Source organism: Carassius gibelio, chromosome B22 (assembly GCF_023724105.1).
Source record: "Carassius gibelio isolate Cgi1373 ecotype wild population from Czech Republic chromosome B22, carGib1.2-hapl.c, whole genome shotgun sequence".
Lineage (NCBI taxonomy): Eukaryota > Metazoa > Chordata > Actinopteri > Cypriniformes > Cyprinidae > Carassius > Carassius gibelio.
In genome coordinates, this window is record NC_068417.1 from 9598351 (window position 1) to 9619246 (window position 20896).

At 36.5% G+C, this 20896-nt stretch overlaps 4 protein-coding genes across 11 annotated transcripts in view; 3 read left to right on the forward strand and 1 right to left on the reverse strand.

The window, feature by feature from the left end:
- LOC127987296 (putative autophagy-related protein 11) overlaps nt 1-20896 on the forward strand; it is a 308120-nt gene that overhangs the window by 170768 nt on the left and 116456 nt on the right. The gene's annotated exons all lie outside the window — the stretch shown is intronic.
- The window catches only part of LOC127987310 (neoverrucotoxin subunit alpha), a 270558-nt gene that overhangs the window by 101866 nt on the left and 147796 nt on the right, over nt 1-20896 (forward strand). The window lies entirely within an intron of this gene.
- On the forward strand, nt 864-7263 carry LOC127987303 (uncharacterized). 5 transcript variants are annotated; one of them, XM_052589561.1, is made up of 16 exons: nt 864-1203; nt 1287-1352; nt 1646-1717; nt 1932-2303; nt 2371-2472; nt 3245-3477; nt 3554-3732; nt 3909-4002; nt 4088-4438; nt 4542-4659; nt 4787-4911; nt 5021-5138; nt 5582-5686; nt 6107-6271; nt 6626-6808; nt 6954-7263. In XM_052589561.1, exons 4-16 carry the CDS (start codon nt 1961-1963, stop codon nt 7163-7165), a joined length of 2328 nt encoding a protein of 775 aa, XP_052445521.1. In that variant the 5' UTR covers nt 864-1203; nt 1287-1352; nt 1646-1717; nt 1932-1960; the 3' UTR covers nt 7166-7263. The 5 variants fall into 5 exon arrangements, with proteins under 5 accessions (XP_052445521.1, XP_052445523.1, XP_052445525.1 ...); XM_052589563.1 differs by having other exon boundaries at nt 1646-1689; nt 1931-2303; XM_052589565.1 differs by having other exon boundaries at nt 865-1203; nt 4787-4878.
- LOC127987314 (coagulation factor V-like) lies at nt 10039-19540 on the reverse strand. 2 transcript variants are annotated; one of them, XM_052589596.1, is made up of 7 exons: nt 19436-19540; nt 18499-18655; nt 16729-17982; nt 15991-16038; nt 15780-15859; nt 14276-14319; nt 13977-14095 (listed from the first exon to the last, which is right to left on the reverse strand). In XM_052589596.1, the coding sequence occupies exons 2-7, from the start codon at nt 18518-18520 to the stop codon at nt 14047-14049; spliced, it is 1497 nt and encodes a 498-aa protein (XP_052445556.1). In that variant the 5' UTR covers nt 18521-18655; nt 19436-19540; the 3' UTR covers nt 13977-14046. The 2 variants fall into 2 exon arrangements, 1 of the variants encoding a protein (XP_052445556.1); XR_008161165.1 differs by lacking the exons at nt 13977-14095; nt 14276-14319; nt 15780-15859 and adding exons at nt 10039-10241; nt 10627-10710.

The window sequence follows — 20896 nt, forward strand, 5'->3', positions numbered from 1 at the left end:
GTTTCCGTGTAGCCAAATGCCTTATATTAACAAACAATTTAACATGTGCTTGCAGGTTCCAGTCATATCAAAGAGGAAGAAGAGTAAATTTTTTTTTTTTGTTAGCCTATCAAGGAACAGGAGGTTAGTCTTTCCATGCAGCAGCAACTTGTGCCATAGCCATAATTGCATATGAATGCGTATTACTACATTTATTTATATATTGTACATGCATTTTAATGTAGCAGCTTTAATGTAGTTCGATGTTTCCACTTTCCCTGCAACAGCACAACCACCTCTAACAAATGTTGCTCTTGGCTTTGTGAGTCTACTTTGCCTGGAATTTCTATGTTTTATATAGCAATTTGGTTACAGTTCTCTTACTAAAATAAGTTGCGTTGATTTATTTTTCAGATCGTCACTGACCCTGTATTTTCTTATAAATGTATTGTTTTCATAAATTAATTCAAAACTTTATTTTAACAGATTTGAAGATCATCTGTAATCTCACTATCTCTCTGCCTCATTCAGTACAACGCAGACAGGTGAGTTGATTAATGCTAGGCGGTTGCTCTGCTTCGGACCTTAAACACTTGCATCACCAACGCATTACCGGCACCCAATTACCTTGCATAGAAAACATTTATTTAAGCATTGCCTGGGTAGGGAAAGAAAACCTCATCAAGGTTGTTTCCCACCTTAACCATGGATGTGAAACCACTACCCATTTATTTTCATTTGTTTTTATGTGTACTTTGTTTTTTATGGTCCTCAGGTATTAAAAAATAAATGACTGAGAGAGTCATCTGATCAGCCTACAGAGAAAAATATGGAGGAGGAATTACACTGTGATCTTGAGGAAATAATGGCTGATTTGGAGGTGATGCAGGTATTTTGTATAAAACTATGTAGCATGCTTTCTGCATCAATCAGTATTTCACTAATGTGGGAAAAGAAAATGGATCATTGGAATTTGTTACTATACCACTGTTTGTATTTTTTGCAACTTCCATAAATGATATTCTGAATCATGTTATTATTTCTTAAAAATGTATATAGTTCGGAGTCATTGTTCTACCTCTTATGTTTGAGTAATACAGAGTGAGGAAGCGGTCAAAACACCACCTAAAAAACAAAAAAGAAAAAAGATTGATCTTAAACTTAGGTGGAAAAAAAGAGACCAAGAAGGATTCTTGGTCTATGAGAAGTGCAAACCAAAGAAAGGTATGGTTTGAGGTTTTAGATCCTTTGATTTTTCAATAAGTATTGTGTAAATCAAATAATTTTTTCCGTTTACTTTACTCTAGACCGATCTGGAAAACCAGTTGCCTCAACCATTGTCTCTTCAAGTAACCCTCAAGAAGTTGAGCTCGGTAAGCAATTGTTTTTGATTTAATGTAGGATTATTGTATTTAATGTGTTCAACCAAATACTGTTTGCTAAAAAAATATTGCCTATTAATACAGTGCATATCTTTGACTTTATACCCTGAAGTCTGTCTATACTAACAGACCGGTAATTTTGTAAAATACATTTTCATATGAGCTGCTCTACAGTGGAAAAGAGTTCCCCTCTCTGTTCCCTATAAGTAATCCCATTTCATGTTGATTTGCATCTTTTCTGTTGTTTGAATGCAAGATACTGCATTAAAATTGTATAATTCTAGAAACTGCAAGCACATCTGAAGCCTCAACTTCCAAACAACATTTTGGAGATGTAGATGCACAACAGATTATTGGTAAGTTTACCTTAAATGTTTTTAACCATCGGAACTGTATCACTGTCTTCACGAAGTCCCTCTGAATGAACAAAAGTGCCAACATTTTATGATAAATATTAAATGTACAAATATCTGAGATATTACTTGTTTAATGTTTTGTGAGTTTGTGCACTTGGTTTACGAGCTTGTAACAGGTAAGGAGTTGTAATCTAATTTTATTTTTTATTGCAAGATTTACAACTACAGCAACTCCAAAATGCAATGGAGTGTGATGAACCCAGATCAGCAGCATCTCATGATTGGGCATTGAGGCAAACCTTGTCTGAAGAACGCTGGGAGGAAGCAAGGCCAAAACTCCTTGACAGTTTGCTTGCTTCAGACTGTGTGCATTATGGTCCTTGTGATCACTGCAGCTTGAAACAAGCAGTCATCAGGTGCAAGGACTGTTTCCCGAAACCCCGTTACTGTGGCCAGTGTGACGTTTCTACACATCAACATCTTGTTTTTCACAACCGAGAGACTCTTATAGATGGATTCTATAAACCTCTCCCACCATCAACTGCTGTGCAGGACCTCAGTGGCCAAAATGTCATATATGAACAAGGTAAGAAGTACTTGAAAGCTTAAAAACATGTTTTCATTTTAGTTAATATATTTTTTCTTTCATCTAGTGTGTCTGCTGCCCATTACACGACCAGACAAAATTTGTGATTGTGACCCTCAAAACCTGGCTGTTGTAGCTGGACGATCTGTTGTGCTCATCTGTATAAATGGTATGACTTGCAATATTTCGTATTGTATTTGTCTATTGGCTTAACCTGCTGACTGATGTCTGAAAAGTATCAACGGCTGTCTTTACAATTGGCATTAACATGCGACCTGTATCCGGATGTTGTCCACATACACATAGAAAAGACAAGTGTAAACGCATTTATGATGGCAATGTTATCCGATCAGTGTGTCCAGGTTCAGAGGGAGTTGAGGACTCGTATCTCAGTGTAATGTAAACGCAATACAGCCATCGGTTCTGGATTCACAGGTGGACGTCACACAAGACCCAAGACCCACCCACTGTCTTTATTCCACCTCCTCTCTCTAGGAATTGGTGCACATAGCTGTGTGGTTTTTCAATACAGACATGTGCGAAATACATAGATTCGCAAATATACTGAAATGTTTGCTTTCGCACCCTAAAGTTCCAGAACCCTAGCCTGACGTCATCATATTGAGATTCTAGTAAGAATATGAGTCTGATATTGCTCCATTAGGCTCTGATTATGGGGCTTGTTTCAACCGAAATGCCTCTGCACCCAATAGAATAGACCTACAAGCAATCTTTTTTCTTTTTTTTTCTGGAATGCGAGATCCAATCTGTTATCCAGATAAAAAAGCCACTTGATGTGGACAGGTGTAAACACACCGTGTCCTGATTGGCATATTATCCGATCTGCTTGAGCAAATCATGGTGATCGCATGTTAATGCCAAGAGTAAACACAGCCAAAGTGTGTTTACTACTTATTTATTTTCTTTTGAAATCTCTGCAGGTCGCTATGACGTCTTCCTGCCAGTGATGAATTGCAGAGCTTGTCTTACATCATGGACACCTGAGGTGGTTGACCTGTTGTTTAGTGGTTACTGGCCAGGCACTGTCGAGTTTCAAACCATATACAAGGTAGACCTCTTCACGTCGTTTGAGGACCTGAAGATCACTGCACCTGGGCTTTCAAGACAAGCATTTGTGAAAATGTTACAACAGCGCTCACAACAATTTGGAAGGGTAAGACTTGGAAAGTAATTCGCATTTATGCAAGTCTTACTGGCATGTCACTGTATTCAAATTTTTATAATTTCAGAGTGGTAACATTTGTGGCAACGTGTTCCAAAAAGCTTTCCTTGAATGGACATATTGTCGTCATAAAAGAGAAAAACTCTGCGGCATTGATCACTTCTCTTGCCCAGCTTGCACCCCAGATACAGTTGCTGTGTCTGCAGACGGAAACAGAAAACTATACAGATTCAGCAAAACAAAGGGGTATATTATAACATTTACATTTAATAATTTAGCAGACGCTTTCATCCGAAGAACAATAGAAGCAATCAGACCAACAAGAGGGCAACAATATACACGTGATGTAACAAGTCTCAGTTAGTCTAGCACAGTACACATAGCAATGTATTATTATTATTATTTTTTTTATCTTCCTGTAGGACAGAGGAACAACCATTTTTTGATGGAGTTTTTCTGGCTAATGACAAAGATGTAGCAACATTTGTTGATTGTGTTCGTGAGAAGACCATCCCAGTAAGATATTTGTCAAAAGATTTGGGATTGTACACGGTGAATCAGGCTCTAGTTTGTGAATATATTTGATATGACACTGTTACAGGTACATGGAAAAGGCATCTGTGGAACATCAACATGGGCTGCAGCCAGGGAGACCTCTAAAAAGACAAACACTAAATGTGATGAAGAGGGCCTAGAGGTGGCAGTTTGCAGGCACAGCATATTGCTTAGAGGGTTGAACATGTTTAGGGGCGAGATATTTGCATACCCTCTGTTTCTGCAGAAGGAACTGGCCACAAAAACAAACTGCAAGTTCTTCTGCACTGACATCATGTGTCGATATTGGCCCTATCTTCAAAAGGTGGCTCAAGCATTCCCAGAAATGCAAAACCTGACTCAGATGAAGCCATTTCTCTCAGTTATGCATGCAAAGGGGCACTCTACAAAATGTGAGGTAAATGTATATTCTTGAACAATATGGTAACTAAGCCTTTAACCATTTTGATATCCATGAACTTGATATTTTTTAGTTTGGACATTTGGTGTGCATGCTGTAGGTGCAGTGGGGTGGCAAAAATCAAACAGGGGCAGGCACAACAATTGGTGAAGAAGTTGAACAAGTGAACAGCTTTTTGTCCCGTGTGGCTCTAACTACAAAATACATGAGTAAGGCTGGTGAGTGGTCCTTTTTTACAGTTCTCATGTATTGTTAAGACAGCTTTTCTTTTTTCTTTTTTTTTATTCAACATACTCCGTGACTAACCACTAATTGAAAAGCACATTTATGCCTTCATCATTACAGCACGAGTAGATATGATCACATTGCATGCCAGAGGATGGAATGAGCGCAAAAAAAGAAACCTGCACAAGTACTTGTCTACACGGTACTTGAAGGTAAGTAAAAAAATAAAGATTTCGTCAATGAAGGTTAAATTTCATTTGTCTAAAGTCCACTTATAAGTTGTACATACCAAGTATCTAATACTTTCAGTATTCCTGAAGGTTTTTGTGACTTTCCATTAATTATTCTTTTGAGACTATCCAAAAGACAAAGGAAGTCAAGAAAGACATTGCGGCTATAAAGAAGTGCACGCAAAGGTCTGATGAGGAACTGCAACAGTGGGTCACTGATGTGAGACAGTGGGCAGTTGACAGTAAGTATGTACTTTTTTCTATAGATAGAAAAATGTGTTTATTTTTATTTATTTATTTTTTTACTTGTTTTGAAATACTCCTCACAGCAGTAGGAGAACCTCACTGAGAAACCATGCAACAACAAAAGTGAAAATCAACGAAGAAATGGCTCGAAATGCTAAGTTAATAATTGAACTTGATGTAGCTTTCTCCCTCAAATTTATAATACTTACTCACCCTTGAAAAATTAGCAAACTGAAAAAAAAATTTCAGATTCTTTGGCAGAACATTTGTAGATGTCCTTTTTGTTTTTACATGTGTTCCTACTACATTCTTCTTATTGAATCCTCCTTTTACCATATTTAATGTATAAGGTGTTTTATAGAAATAGTATAGTTGTTCTATTTTTGATAGCACAGAAAATGCATGATACTGATCAAATACCTTCATAAATACTTTACAGCACCAGATGACTTCAGAACAGATGATCCAGTGGCGTTGCAACATCTGATTGAAGGCCTATTCTTGGGCATCCAGCAGAAAAAGAGGGATCTGTATCGAGTAACCGGTAAGTAGCCTCCATGCCTTCATGTACTTGTGGAGTTCATTTTAAAATGTGAGATCCATAGCTGTATCTAAGTAATTTAAATTTGATCATATCTTAACAATGAACAAAGTCTTCCATCTACACTGTGCACTTAAGCCACTACATAACCTTTCTACATTGAGTGAACAGTCCTGCCTTCCTATATGTCCAGTGTTACCATCACCCAACTCCCTCCATTACTTGAACATTGGCCACATTCCAGGTTATTTATTATGGTTAAATTAACCAGAGGTGTAGTCAAAATATTGTACAATTGTATTTTTAGTCGCCGATGATATGTGCGCTTTATAACATAATTTGTAAGGAGCCTTTTGGATGTCCATTAGCACAGTGACCAAACATTATGCATATCCTCCTTAAAATTATTAGTTTTTTCTGCAGACCGTAACAAACAGCGACACAAGATCCGAAGACGGATTAGAGAGGATAAGAAAAAGCTGTTTAATGCCATATCCCAATACAATGATCTTCCAACCACCACAGAATTTGTAGATTCAGTTGAAGACCTTCTGGCAGCAGAACGCCCTATCTGGCCTTGGGATTCTGGTTTGTAAAGTTTGACATTAATAGTTTTAGTGAATCTTCATTTAAAAGATTACCTCATTAAACTCCGACTTTCAAAGGAAAGAGGCCCAACATGTGTTTTTTATTTGTTTTGGAACAGACTATAATCATTTTATTTTTAAACCGTTTTGTTTTTGCCAACTCGCCATTCCTCAGATTAATGTGTCAAGGTGGCTCGCCCTTTTTTTTTTCACACTGTAGATTCAACACCAATCACTTGTTGCCTATGTTGTAGGGACAAAGAATTGTACCATTATTGGATTTTACTCTCAAAAAGGCAATAAGAGGTAGTATTTTAATATGGTGGTTAATTCAATTTGTCATTTGTCTTGATAGAACCTGACACTTCCTTAGGCATGAAGAAGAAGGTTTTTGACAAGGTGATGCAGCTGGAGAGACTGATTGAGGAAGAGGCTATACTTTTAGAGGAAATGAAACAACATTGGACTCATCTTACAAGAACCTGCAGGGCCTTGAAGGACCAGGCTAATGTACTAGCAGATGACCTGGCCACACAGAGTGAGTACTAATTTCTTAATTCTGTTTACTTCATATAGTTATATTTAACTGCTTGCAGATGATAATTCATACAAACTGCAATATTGATGTTTTGGTTAATTGTTTTTTTTTTTTTTTTTTTTTTTTATCCCAATTTGATTTTTAGGCTACCCTTCAGGACTGTCTGGTCAAGCTTACCATGGCCTGCACAGTGCTGTCCTCCAAAAATGTGAGGAGATCAAAACAGACATGGTAGCTGTGAAAGAAACCTACTCCCAAATAGTAGTAAATGGGAATGGTGGATCTGTTGTTGAAGAAGATGATGAAGACCCATATGAGAATGTCTCCACAGATGCCTCTACGGATGATGAATTATAGATTCTCTCTTCTCCACTGCACAAACTGGTTTCCTGACCGAGTAGCTCAAGTTAGCTCTCCCCATTGTAAATAATAAAACCTTGAATCTGAATTTTCAATCACTGTCTGACTGATTCTTAATTTCTTTAGTAAAATAATTATCATCATTATTTCAGTTTTGGTTATAATTTGTTGTTGTACACATTTGTTCACCACATATTTTCTACATTGACAAATTGATCAACAATAGAATATATATATATATATATATATATATATATATATATATATATATATATATATATATATATATATATATATATATATATATTTTTTTTTTTTTTTGTCACAACACGTAAGATCACATGCAATACCTAGTCTAGCTAAGCTTCCAAATCTGTACAGTACATACTATAATACAGTAGCCTATACTAAAATTTACTATAGTAAATTGTTTCACGTCCGAGAGTATACGCAAAATAAATACAAACAATGCCATATTTACCCAAATATCATTCATATGAAGCACATTAATCCTTGCTGCTAACACAAAATGCACAAAAAAAGCATTATTGTTTAGCTATGCTAACATCACATTTTTAATCACAAAGGGGTCAGTTTAGTAAAGCCATATGGCCAAACAAACGTTTTAAGGCTTCGGCTGCAGTAAAACCTTTATTCTGACTTTAAACCCCTATTTTGCCAGCAAGACGAGCTGTGGTGCTCCAAAATATCTGAAATAAACTAACAATATAACTTTTTCTTAACATAGATCATCTAAATACAGTGTAAGTACGTCTTCGTCTGTACTATATGGTTGATATATTCCGTAGATGTTTCTTTTTGCAACCTTATTTACAGCAATACTTTGCTAACTGGAAGAACTACAAAAATGGCGCAAATTTGTATCAGGCCGCATTGCGCTGCTATAGGGAATTGTAGTTTAAATCAATATAACCTATTACTTAGAATTGGAAGTTATAAACAATTAATTAACAGTACACCTAGGGATATAAGTGGATGTTAATAGCATTTGTGTGATAATATTTTAAATATGTAACTGCTGAATAGGTGAAAATAAATTTTGACCATAATTGACTGCACCCCCTTTTAGTGACTCTATCCACAAGAGTATAGTCACATAGCTAAAGTGAAGGGCTCTTTACAACAATTGGTCCCATGTCTGTAGCCCCTTCTCTTCCTGAATGACAAGGCTTTCAACATGTGCTGAGGTCACAGTTCAGAGGTCAATATTTCAAAACAGGACCCATTTCTCATCTTCATACTGGCATATATTATTCTCCAGGCCAAGACATTTTCAACAATGTATTTGGGTTAGTCCTACATAAGGCTTTAATTTCAACATTTCATGGACACAGCCCTGACCCAGCCATAGTTTCAGTGAGGCATTTGGAGGCCCAACCTCCAACCCCACAGGCAATGTCATCAAAATTGTATTTATTACAGTAGTGCACATATGTATGTACCACGCCCAAGTAAAATATAAACAATTTAAATGTTTTTGCATGAGCCAAGAACTTGTGAGCATCTTTATTCATCTAGAGTCAGTCAATTATGTGTCAGCCAATTATGTGTTCAAATGGTACTGGAAGTTCACACAACAGGTAATGCTATCACAGTTGTGTTTATTACAGTAGTCCACATACAGTATGTATGTACCACACCTAAGTAAAATATCCACTATTAAGTGTTTTTGCATGAGCCATGAACTTGTGAGCATCTGCACTCGTCTAGAGTCAGTCAATTATGTATGTGTCAGCCAATTATGTGTTCAAATGGTACTGGAAGTTCACACAACAGGTAATGCTATCACAGTTGTGTTTATTAAAGTAGTGCACATATGTATGTACCACACCTAAGTAAAATATGCACTATTGAAGTGTTTTTGCACTTGAAAACACAAGTCCTGAACTTGTGAATATCTGCATTTGTCTAAAGAATAAACAAATTATGTGTCCAAATGGTACTTTAATGGGAAGTTCATTCAACAAGCAAAAACATAATTGTTTTTATTACAGTATTGCACATATGTATGCATCGAGACAAAGAAAGATATTTCTCCATACAGTTTTACAGAATGTCAGCTAAAGTGGATATGATTTATGACTATATTGATGTACATTTAGATGATGCGATATGGAAAGCATAACAGAAAAACATGTATGGTTTAATATCGATTTGATGGTGTTCATTAACAAGTATGCTGAAACTACAAACAGTATATACATATTGCATACATAGCTTACATACATACACAAAGTATAATATGGAAATATTGAAGTAAAGTACATTGTAATTATTGTACTTCATCAGATTTTTTACATGCAAAAAATAACAATGATTTATTTAAAGCAAAATACCGGTAATGCATTGTAATAACATGCAAAATTACTTTTAACATTATTAATCCGCTACTTGGTGATGTCAGTCAGGAGAAACAGCAGCTTTTCTGTTTTTGTTGTCAGAAAAAAAAGAGACAAATAAATGCAAATATTCATAAGAATAGTAAAATTTCAGTTTTTGCTGATATCTTCTTTCATTTTTGAGTTTTGAATTTAAGAATGAAGGCAGGTAAATATATCTTAAAAACTTTTATGATATAATTGACATTGTATAAAAGTGCTGGAAAGGAAAAGACCTTTACCCATAGTTAGTATGCTGTCCTTGTTTCTAATAACAATACATAATCTGAACTTTTTAGCAAAGTGCCATTATTTATATTGTCAATACTTTCCTGAAGATATGTGGCTCTTTATTATCTCTAAGCTATGGGTGAAAACACTTAGTAGCTTTGGTTTGAAATGTAAAAATCAAAGTGCACTATTTTCTAACAGTTGGGTTTCTGATGAAAATTCCCTTATACTGTAAATCCCTTCATAAAAAGTGCTGTTTGATATAAAAGCAAGGCAGGTTTATTCAGTACACATCTTCAGTGCACCGGTCCTGTCATCAATGTAATCGAAAGCGCCTATACTGCTGTTTGCATTTACAGTCTGTCTGTGTTGACTTCTGAGTGACCTCCGATTGATGAGACTGTTGAGCCCATAGGTAGCATCCTCTGTCAAGTCACCGAGACCTGTAGACGAATTGCAAGGAAAAACAGAAAGAAAAAGATGACACATCATCACACAGCAGTCAAAGACCCGAAAAACATGACAATTCCAAATATCTACAAATATTATTCAGTGCTGCATTAGTAACATCAAAATAAACTTTTAATCATTATCGTTACTTGTCAAAAGAAAATCCACCTTCATGAAAATTATTCTAAAATATCATACAAGTGACTATAAAAATTTTGGTGCTAGAGCTTGTGAAATTGTAATAGACAAGCATTTAATTTGTGATTACTACAGCAGAATAACATATGAAATATGACAAAAAGATTATCACAGGGGTCAACCTTTATAATAAACACAAAACTATTTTTGTGTCAGATATAATTTTCAGAATTTTCTTACCATATACCCATTCTCTCATTTCCAGGTGAAGGTGAGCTTTAAGGGTTTCCAGTTCCCAAAGTGGATCTGTATAGCTTTAGAAGTCTAAAAAGACAAGAAGATAATTATTATTAGTGTATGAACCATTATTTTATATTTGTTCTCTGATCACCTGATTTTCATAATACAGGTTATTTTGTTTAATCCTGTTCAGCTTGTGTAAAACAAGTAACATTTGTTTCTTGGAAATTGAAACAGTTCTCTTTCTAATGTATTTAAATCTATTTATAATTATATGCCAATATTAAATCAATTTGATGCTTTGAATGCATAATTATTGCATTGCCAATGAATAATAGATCAAAAGACAACTACTACTGGTCTTCTATCCAATTACAGAGGCAGATAACGATAGTACATCTACACGGCATGCCAACTACTGTTCTACTTCCTGCCCTGGGGTGGAACCAGCACCATCATGATGTTCTCCGCTCAATGTCATCTGGACAGAAGGACACAAACCTGAACATTAAAGGCATAAAGTAGAGCAAATATCTCCAACTACATCAAATTTTATTAATCTAAAATTTTAACAGCCACAAAATATAATAGGTTTCTTCCTGTACCATGTCCTACCCATCCACCAAGTTACAAGAAATCCTGCTTACAACCAATATATAGACAGTACATATATAACTACATACACAGACAAACACGTGAGAACATAACAGACGTACAGACGTAGATATAACAGTTATTCAAACAAAACTGACAATAAACAGAGGATTTTTAATTAGGTTATTTATAAAGATCTGTATGTACTCTATATAGCATATGCAATTTACACTGTCAGAAATAGGGGTACAGAAGGAGTCCATTTCTGTCCCCCAAGGTACAATCTACACTAACGTACCCCATAGGGCTTATTATTGGACCTTAAGGTACATGTATGTACCTTTTTGAGGGTCAAAAAGGTACATATATGTTCCCAAACATTAAAAGGTACATATATGTACCATTTCTTTTAAAGGTTAAGGTACAATTTGTAGAGCCAGCCCTGATTGGCTGCTTGAGTCTCAATTTAAAAGAACGTCCGGTTTCTTCTGTTTCTTTCTTTTGGCGGAGACAAAGTCATAGCACGGTTACGCATGGGTTTTGGTAGATTTGGGTAGTCCAGGGGCCAAAAAGTAAAAGTCCTGCCATATTTTTGCTCCACCCATGAACTCATCAGATGATTTCATCAGAGGAGGAATCAAGTCATTCCTTCCAAGTCACAAACGAGTCTTGAGTCAAATCCCAAGTCCTCAAAGAGTTAAAGTTAATGAGATAATTAAGTGACTAATTAAATGAAGATGCAATAGTGATCACTGAAGAAAAGAGAAACACAAGAACTACAACTGACTTTAAGCACAGCCTTGGATGAAATCAATTGAAAGAAGAAAAAAAAACTTTGCCACCATAATTGTGGTGAGTATTTGCTTCAGTTGAGCTCTTGAGCCTTTAAGCAGTGTTTAAAAATTTGCTTCTAAACAATTGAATTATTGTTTTGAAGCAAACATTTGTGCAATGCTGATACAATTCTTGGTCTAGCAGATGACTGTATGATCTTGATTACATTTCTTGATTAGACGTTTAAAGAGAAGGGTTCGTGGCTTAGTTGTTAGAGAGGACTGCCATGTTTTCACTGCTCTGTCTGTGCACTTTGGATGGGTTGAATACGAATTCAGAGTACAGATCACCATAATTAACTGTATGCCACTTTCACAAAAACAAGAGAAATCTCATTATGCAAATGCAACCATTTAACGCTTCAATATTAAGAAAACAAAAAAACACGTTTTGGAATTAGGCATTTAGCCATGAACATTTATCATGTGATCCTCAACAGTGGTGAAAATTATTATTCATACTGCAGTGCATTATGGGAGTAATTTGTGTATTGCAACATGAAGCATTTTGTTGATTGTAACCATTGTGGAGATTCATATGCTGGTTCTTGATATATGTGTGTGTGGCTAAAAAGCACTGGAGTTCAATCTTCTATATGTGTTACAACTTAAAAAAAAAAAAATAATCCATACCCTGTAAATATTAGAGCAATGCTTTTTTTGTGTGCATGCTGTAGTTTCACTGGAATTATTCAAAGCCTAGACATGTGATAAGAAAGAAAACAAAAATATTTGAGACATAGTTAAACCAGCTCATTGTGACTGTATGTTTTTCTAATGTCACAGTTCTGTCGTCTCCACAACAACCCATGCAGAGCTACAGAGAAAGATCTAGCACAACAAGTCAAGGGTCAAGAGTACAACCAAACCAAACACTGATCTCCATGATGGTGGCATAATTTTAACCAATAAAACATCCACATCTGATCCTCTGTAATTCTCAATAACATTCAGCCATTCAATAGTCACTTAATTATCTCATTAACTTTAACTCTTTGAGGACTTGGGATTTAACTTGATATACAGCTTTTGTTCACTTGGTATAGGGTACATAAAACATTAACATCTGATCCTCTGTAATGCTCAATAACAGCAGGTGTTAATCATTAATGCACAATCATCATTTAATTAGTCACTTAATTATCTCATTAACTTTAACTCTTTGAGGACTTGGGATTTGACTCAAGACTCGTTTGTGACTTGGAAGGAATGACTTGGTTCCTCCTCTGATGAAATCAGCTGCTGAGTTCATGGGTGGAACAAAAATATGGCAGGACTTTTACTCTTTGGCCCCTGGACTTCCCACCTCTGGTTCTTACAGGGCTTTCAACCAAGGAGGTCCTTCAAAAAATATCAGAAGCAGGCATAGAAGTAACCGACGTCGAGTTGTACTGCATTCTGAGTCTATTCCATTGTTTTGGCAAATCAATTATCTCTTTAACAAAGACAACATGTGGATCCTTTGTCCTATGAGCGTCACTTTCATGCATGCAGTGTCAAGGCTGTTAATAAAAGGACTATACTGAAACCAGGAGATGAAATGGATTTTCAGGCAAATTGCACTCACTCATTAGATGATAATTTCTATGTTATAATTAGACATTGTTTTTAAAATGAAAAGGATTTAGTAAATTCTGATTTTAATTCAGCGTGTGTGTTATATATATATTATAGTGAACGATTGTACCATTTTTGAAGGGTAAATTTTTGTACTGTTAAATAAAGGTACAAAATTGTCACCACAGGTACAAAACTGGTCTCTTAAGGTACAAATCACAAGGGTACAAATTTGTACACTATGCCAAGGGTACAAAAGCTGTACCCTTGAGGGTACAGCCCCAGTGACAAGCTATTGTACCCCTAAAGGTACAATTATGTACTTCATTTTCTGAGAGTGTAGGCAATGAATAACAAGTCAATAACTTTGTTTATGTTTGTAGTTATTTTATTCATTATAAAAGAAAATACAAAATAAAAATAAAAATGTAATTCATTATTCAAGAAGGGAGGAGGGCTCCCAGGAGTCTTTCCATTTGGTCCCACTGTAAAGAGACAATGTTCTGAGTAAAGATTTAATGAGTAACTTAATTCAGGCTAGCAAAATGATATATCATTTTATGAAATATAACTATTAAAAAAATATTCAAACATTTTAGTAACTGTCGACATTGTTAATGTTTAAAATGTTGTGTATTTAATAAACTGTACATTAGTACACCTACCAGGTCTTGCATGGAACCCAACAAATGAGGACCTCCTCTGTTCCCTATAGAATAAACATAAAAAAAAAATCTATCACAACTCAATATCCAGCAACGTTTGTCTTGGCACAAGTCATGCAAACTGTTTTTTGCTAAGAATCATCTTAAAAAGTTATACAGTGTAGCTTTAACATGTAATAACATTTAAAAATAACATTTACTGCTGTAAGATCGTGTTTCAAAGTGGTACAGTACAGTATCATATACTGTCTTAGGGGTCTAGAGGGATCTAGAAAATTACATGAAAACCTTGTGACAGTTTCTATTCATGTTGACATTACATTAATAACATATCCAAAGAGTTATCCATATTTATCTATGCATTAATGTTTTCAGGGTTTCTGCAAGTTTCATTAAGTAAAATGTAAAATTTGTAACACATTTTTGAAGACCATTGTGAAGGAAATGTAAGACCTATTTACTTGCAAAAAAGTATGAAGCTCTGAAGGAAAACCAAAGTCAAATAATTACTTGAAAAGTACATTAATTTACAGAACTGTGTGTGCAATTGTAGGTTTTATATTGGTCAGACAGACAACAAAGAACTACAAAAAGTACCATGAAATAAATTTCAACATAAATAAGACCTACCTAAACATTTAAAACCTACTACATAATACCTTGATTTATTTAAGACTTTTTCTACATATTTGATGTTAACCAAAGTATTGTTCGGATAGCGTTCTACATCATGTGAGCAATACATACAGCCAAATTATTTTCTGTTATTGTAAAGTAAACTTTGTATGTATCTTGTTTGTAAAAATGGTGACATTAGTGCTCACTCCATGAACACTAAATCCAGTCTTCAAAACATCTAGTTGTCGAATCAAGTGCTCAAACACTGCAGATATTTTTAGTCTTAGGCTGTGTGTCCACCAAACCATTTAGCCAGCTGATAAGTGCGTGAGTGTGAGTGCTTGAGAGTGTTTTGGCAGTGCTTTGCTTGTTGTTATTATGTTAAATATCCGCGAAAGTGTTACTAGTTATCTCATTTCACAGATTGTTTGTTTCTGTGTTGTTTCTATACAAAATTGTCGATAAATTATAAAGTATTTGCTCTGGCTCTAGTTTAAAATGATTTTGTTCCATTATTATGCTTGTTGCTGTCATCTGTTGACTTTGTACGAGCAGAGTGTGGTGGTTGTGTGTTATTAGTCCCGCGCCTCCTCAACTGTGATTGGACAGCTGGGTAAAAAGTGACAGTGATGAGCACTGCATTTGACCCAAAATTGAACATTCTTCAACTCTTGGCGACTGGTAAAAAACCACGAATGCTCTTTGCATCAGCGTGAAAAAGAAACTCAGCGGCGTGTGCAAATATGCCAGTCGCGTGAAAAAATACTTTTGTGGACACAGGTCCTTATTCATTGTAGAATCAAAAATAATTTAAATATTAATAATGAGTGAGTGCGAGTACATTGATATAAAGCAAGAGCGTTTTAAATACTTTAGAAAGACAAACCTCTCTCACTCTTCTTTTCAAAACCTTGGAGTAGTCAAAGTTGTTTTGCCTCACTCTCCAACAGCATTCTGGACACTCATCTGAAAGATAGTCAATATAACATTGAAATAAGTATACCAATATACCAGTATAGACAATACCTAACTGTGATGGCAGAATCAATGTGTAGTTGATACATCATATCATTTTAAATAAAGAAAATGTACTTAACACTTTTTTTTTGGCTTCATATTGCTGGCTACCCTCTGTTGGACTGGATCTGTATTAAAAATATACAAGATATCAAATTTTATTAAACACTATTTCTGTCAAGAGCACTATCATCAAATATGATTGACAGTTAGCATATAGTTTTGATTGGTGGTATGGTTCTGTTCTGGACAAGAACTCCCTACGCATCCATGCAGCCTAGCATACAATCATAAAAGCAGTGATAACCCAGCGTAGGGTAAACAAAACAGAACCAAAATAAATGTATTGCAGATATCAGTAATTTATTTTAATGTACAATATATTTAAGAGAATTTAAGTCTGATTCAGGGGTAATCAGAATGCTATAATGACTGACGAGAGGTGGAGCTGGGGATGGAGCAGGGTAATTCGCTCCTGAGAAACGTGACAGCTGCTGATAATACTGAAGGAGCTTATATATGTACTGTATACAGTAATGGGCGTCGTATTCCTATAGGTAGACGTAGATCAGCTGATTCGAGCCTGACTAATGTGACCTGCCAGAACTGATGCTATGCTTAATATATAAATACAGTAAGTTATTACTAATTTAGAATGTACAATATCTGTCAAAGGTTTGGCAACGCTTTCCTATTCTCTTGGATGAGTAGGTGGGTTCAAAATTTTGACTGGTAGTGTATTAAAAAACATAGTTCTTACATACGTATTAACATAGTTCTAATAACACATTACTGACTATTAAAGAAATATACTTCACTTTGTCTTTTTTTTGCCTTCTGGCCCCGGGGTCTTGTGGCTTTTGATGAGCCTGTGGTCTCAGTGGCTTCTGGAGTGACGGCCTCAGTGGCTTCTGGAGTGACGGTGGTCTCAGTGGCATCTGGAGTGACGTTGGTCTCAGTGGCTTCTGGAGTGATGTTGGTCTCAGTGGCTTCTGGAATGACGGTGGTCTCAGTGGCTTCTGGAGTGACGGCCTCAGTGGCTTCTGGAGTGACGGTGGTCTCAGTGGCATCTGGAGTGACGTTGGTCTCAGTGGCTTCTGGAGTGATGTTGGTCTCAGTGGCTTCTGGAGTGACGTTGGTCTCAGTGGCTTCTGGAGTGACGTTGGTCTCAGTGGCTTCTGGAGTGACGTTGGTCTCAGTGGCTTCTGGAGTGACGTTGGTCTCAGTGGCTTCTGGAATGACGGTGGTCTCAGTGGCTTCTGGAGTGATGTTGGTCTCAGTGGCATCTGGAGTGACGTTGGTCTCAGTGGCTTCTGGAGTGACGTTGGTCTCAGTGGCTTCTGGAGTGACGTTGGTCTCAGTGGCTTCTGGAGTGACGGCCTCAGTGGCTTCTGGAATGATGGTGGTCTCAGTGGCATCTGGAGTGACGTTGGTTTCAGTGGCTTCTGGAGTGACGTTGGTCTCAGTGGCTTCTGGAATGACGGTGGTCTCAGTGGCTTCTGGAGTGACGGCCTCAGTGGCTTCTGGAATGATGGTGGTCTCAGTGGCATCTGGAGTGACGTTGGTCTCAGTGGCTTCTGGAGTGACGTTGGTCTCAGTGGCTTCTGGAATGACATTGGTCTCAGTGGCTTCTGGAATGACGGTGGTCTCAGTGGCTTCTGGAGTGACGTTGGTCTCAGTGGCTTCTGGAGTGACGTTGGTCTCAGTGGCTTCTGGAATGACGGTGGTCTCAGTGGCATCTGGAGTGACGTTGGACTCAGTGGCTTCTGGAGTGACGTTGGTCTCAGTGGCTTCTGGAGTGACGTTGGTCTCAGTGGCTTCTGGAATGACATTGGTCTCAGTGGCTTCTGGAATGACGGTGGTCTCAGTGGCTTCTGGAATGACGTTGGTCTCAGTGGCTTCTGGAGTGACGTTGGTCTCAGTGGCTTCTGGAGTGACGTTGGTCTCAGTGGCTTCTGGAGTGACGTTGGTCTCAGTGGCTTCTGGAGTGACGTTGGTCTCAGTGGCAGTGGCTTTGGGAGGGTGAGTAGTTTCTGTGCTACTTGTGGCCTTCTTCTGTCTTTGAAAATGAACTTGCAGACAAGACAAACATCACACACAAGAAAAATTAAACAGTTTGCCTCAATCTCAGTGCCACTTTATTCCATATAGCCTATGAATAATTATGGAACCACAAGGAAGAGGACCTGCGGGTGAGTGATGATAACAGGCTACTATTTACAGTAATTTATTTCTACATTACAGGTGTTGTTATGATTTAAATGTAAAATTAATTATCTACAGTCTATATCAACAAATATAGTCATCGAGTTCCCAGTCAAGGTAATGCTGTCTCTTAATGTCTGATCAGAACATTCAAGATTTTCTGCCTACTTTTTATCTAGCTTGTTGACTTGGCTTAACTGCTAAAGAAAACAATTGGGTGATCACATGCTGATTCATCCTATTATGGCTGAAAGTAATGCTCATGCATCAATAGAAAAATAAAGAAAATGATACTTGTGGGTTCACATTCCTTTGTGTTCCTTAGGATTACCAGTATTTTCAGATTAATCCAGAGCTTCTTTTTGTAAAAAAAAAAGACTTACTCTTTAGCACAGCTTCATACATAACTTTAACCCTCTGAAGCAAATCAGGATCCAAAATATAGTCCCCTCCTAGGATGACATCGGCCACCAAACTTCCTTTGCATTTCTTACCCAAAAGTAGTATTGGGAAAAAATCGAGGGCAGCAAGTTTGTCAAGCTGAAATAAAAACATTATTAAATAAAAAAAAAACATGCACCGAATACAATAATTTAATTTAAATATTAATTTCATGACAATTTTAATGGTTTAATGGTCATATTAAATGTACAACTCATATCAAGGGATTCATTACTATACAACATGTTTCACCAGCCATGTTTCCATCTAAATTTGGGGAAAAAACGTCCTCAATTTAGCAAAAACATTTTAAGGTCTCTTGAGGTGATTTTTGTCTTTTTCGAAAAATAATTAATGTGCTGAATGGAACATGGTAACAGCTTTGTACAAGTTCTGACATGAAGAACAGTTAAGTCACATCACTGATCAGCTGTTTACGCAGTCAAAACATTACTAAGTGGGGGAAAAGAAACTAACCAGGAAACCCTCAGTAGCAGCGAGCAAAGAGCCCAGCACTAAATCCTCATCCGACATGCGGCGTGGGAAATGTGGTGTATGGGAAACCGCTTGGGCGGTGTTGCTTGAGACCCTGAGTCTTTCTGATCATGGCTCAGCCTCTGGAAGGTGTGAGGATGGTAATGGCCCCCATAGTGCCGAGGTCCCATCTAAGGGGTGATCCCCTCGCGGGATCTTAATTAATTCCCTCCAACCCAGTTGATAGAAATACACCTGATTGATATTTTATACTTTTTTGAAACATTTCATAAGTTCGCTTGACAATTACATGGAAACATGGCTACTGACTGTTAAACTTTACTGTGTTAATTGACTTAACTTCATAAATTCCTATTAGAATCCTGAACTTTGACCTAACCTTACCAACACATGGCTGCTATTGAGAACAACTGTCCTGTTGTTGTTTTTCTTGACCGACTCCTTCCATTCATTTTTTTTATTTTGAAAGTTGCATCTCTTTGCTGCAACTTTTGCTTCGTATGGCTGCAGTTGTTTGCAATGTGGGCAAGCTTTGTATGCAACACTTATTAGGGTATTGCACCCTGGGCACATTTTCGTTGAACTTCCTGGCATCTCTAAAATAAAGTAAAAAATTACATTAAAACCTTAATAAAACTTGTTTTTGTAACATGATATCCAGTAACAAGAGGCACAATTGTAACGTTAGAATTCTTTAAAACTATGTTGTTACTATAAAGGGGGTTAGTACTACTGGCTAACCTAGCCACTTGCCAATGCCAACTGTCACGTGTCACCTATTAGGCGGGACGTCCGTATATTAGGCCTAATTTATTTGGCCCATACACGATGTCCCTTGTCCGTTTATTGTCTGCTACTCTGATCTAACCACTGACTAATAAAACAGCAACAGCAGCAAGCACATGTAAAGTCATGCTTTTCCTCCTGTATGACTGTTAAAAAGCGCTTGTATTTGTCTGGGGTTTCTCATTCCAGATTTATGCAGTAACGTTAGGCCAAGTTATATTGTTATTACTGACACATCATGAGTGTAATGACAAAGAAATCCATCAATTATAACATTTAAGCAAAACGTGATCATTACTTATTATGAACCTCGTAACTTACCTGGACAGAGCGCAATGAGAAATGAAATCACTAAAGAAATCACCCAATCGCTAAGGGGACTGGCTACGTCTCCATAGCAACTGATGCTTAGCATCACGGGTAATGCTGGCGTCCACTAATTAATTAAATTAATTAAATTTATTTTAATTAAATTACTATCCAAAACGAATCCCCGTTCTCATAATCGAAGGAGAAACAATTAAAACTGATCGTCACTGTCGATAAGGCTAATGGGTTCTGTATATTACTGTTAGATTTAACACACCAAACCGATAGAAAAACGGTAACATTATTTCTCAAAAAATAAACAGCAACTTCTGTTAATTAACGGGTAGAATATATTTACTATATTTACTATATTTTGACTGGAATTAATTACTGACGATGAGAAGCCTATAGAATATAAATCAATAAAAAAAGGACAAAAAAAAAAAAATCTCTGTACGTTTTTTTCTTATTTGTTGAGGAGTCATTTATTTTTCTGTATTTTATATATATATATATATATATATATATATATATATATATATATATATATATATATATATATATGTATGTATGTATGTATGTATGTATGTATATATATATATATATATATAGCACTGTGCTGTGCAGGTAAACCTCACTTGAGATCGGGGAGTGAGGTTTTACCTGCACAGCACTACTCAGTGGCCTCCGTTACACACACACACACGCACACACACACACACACACACACACACATACACACACACATAT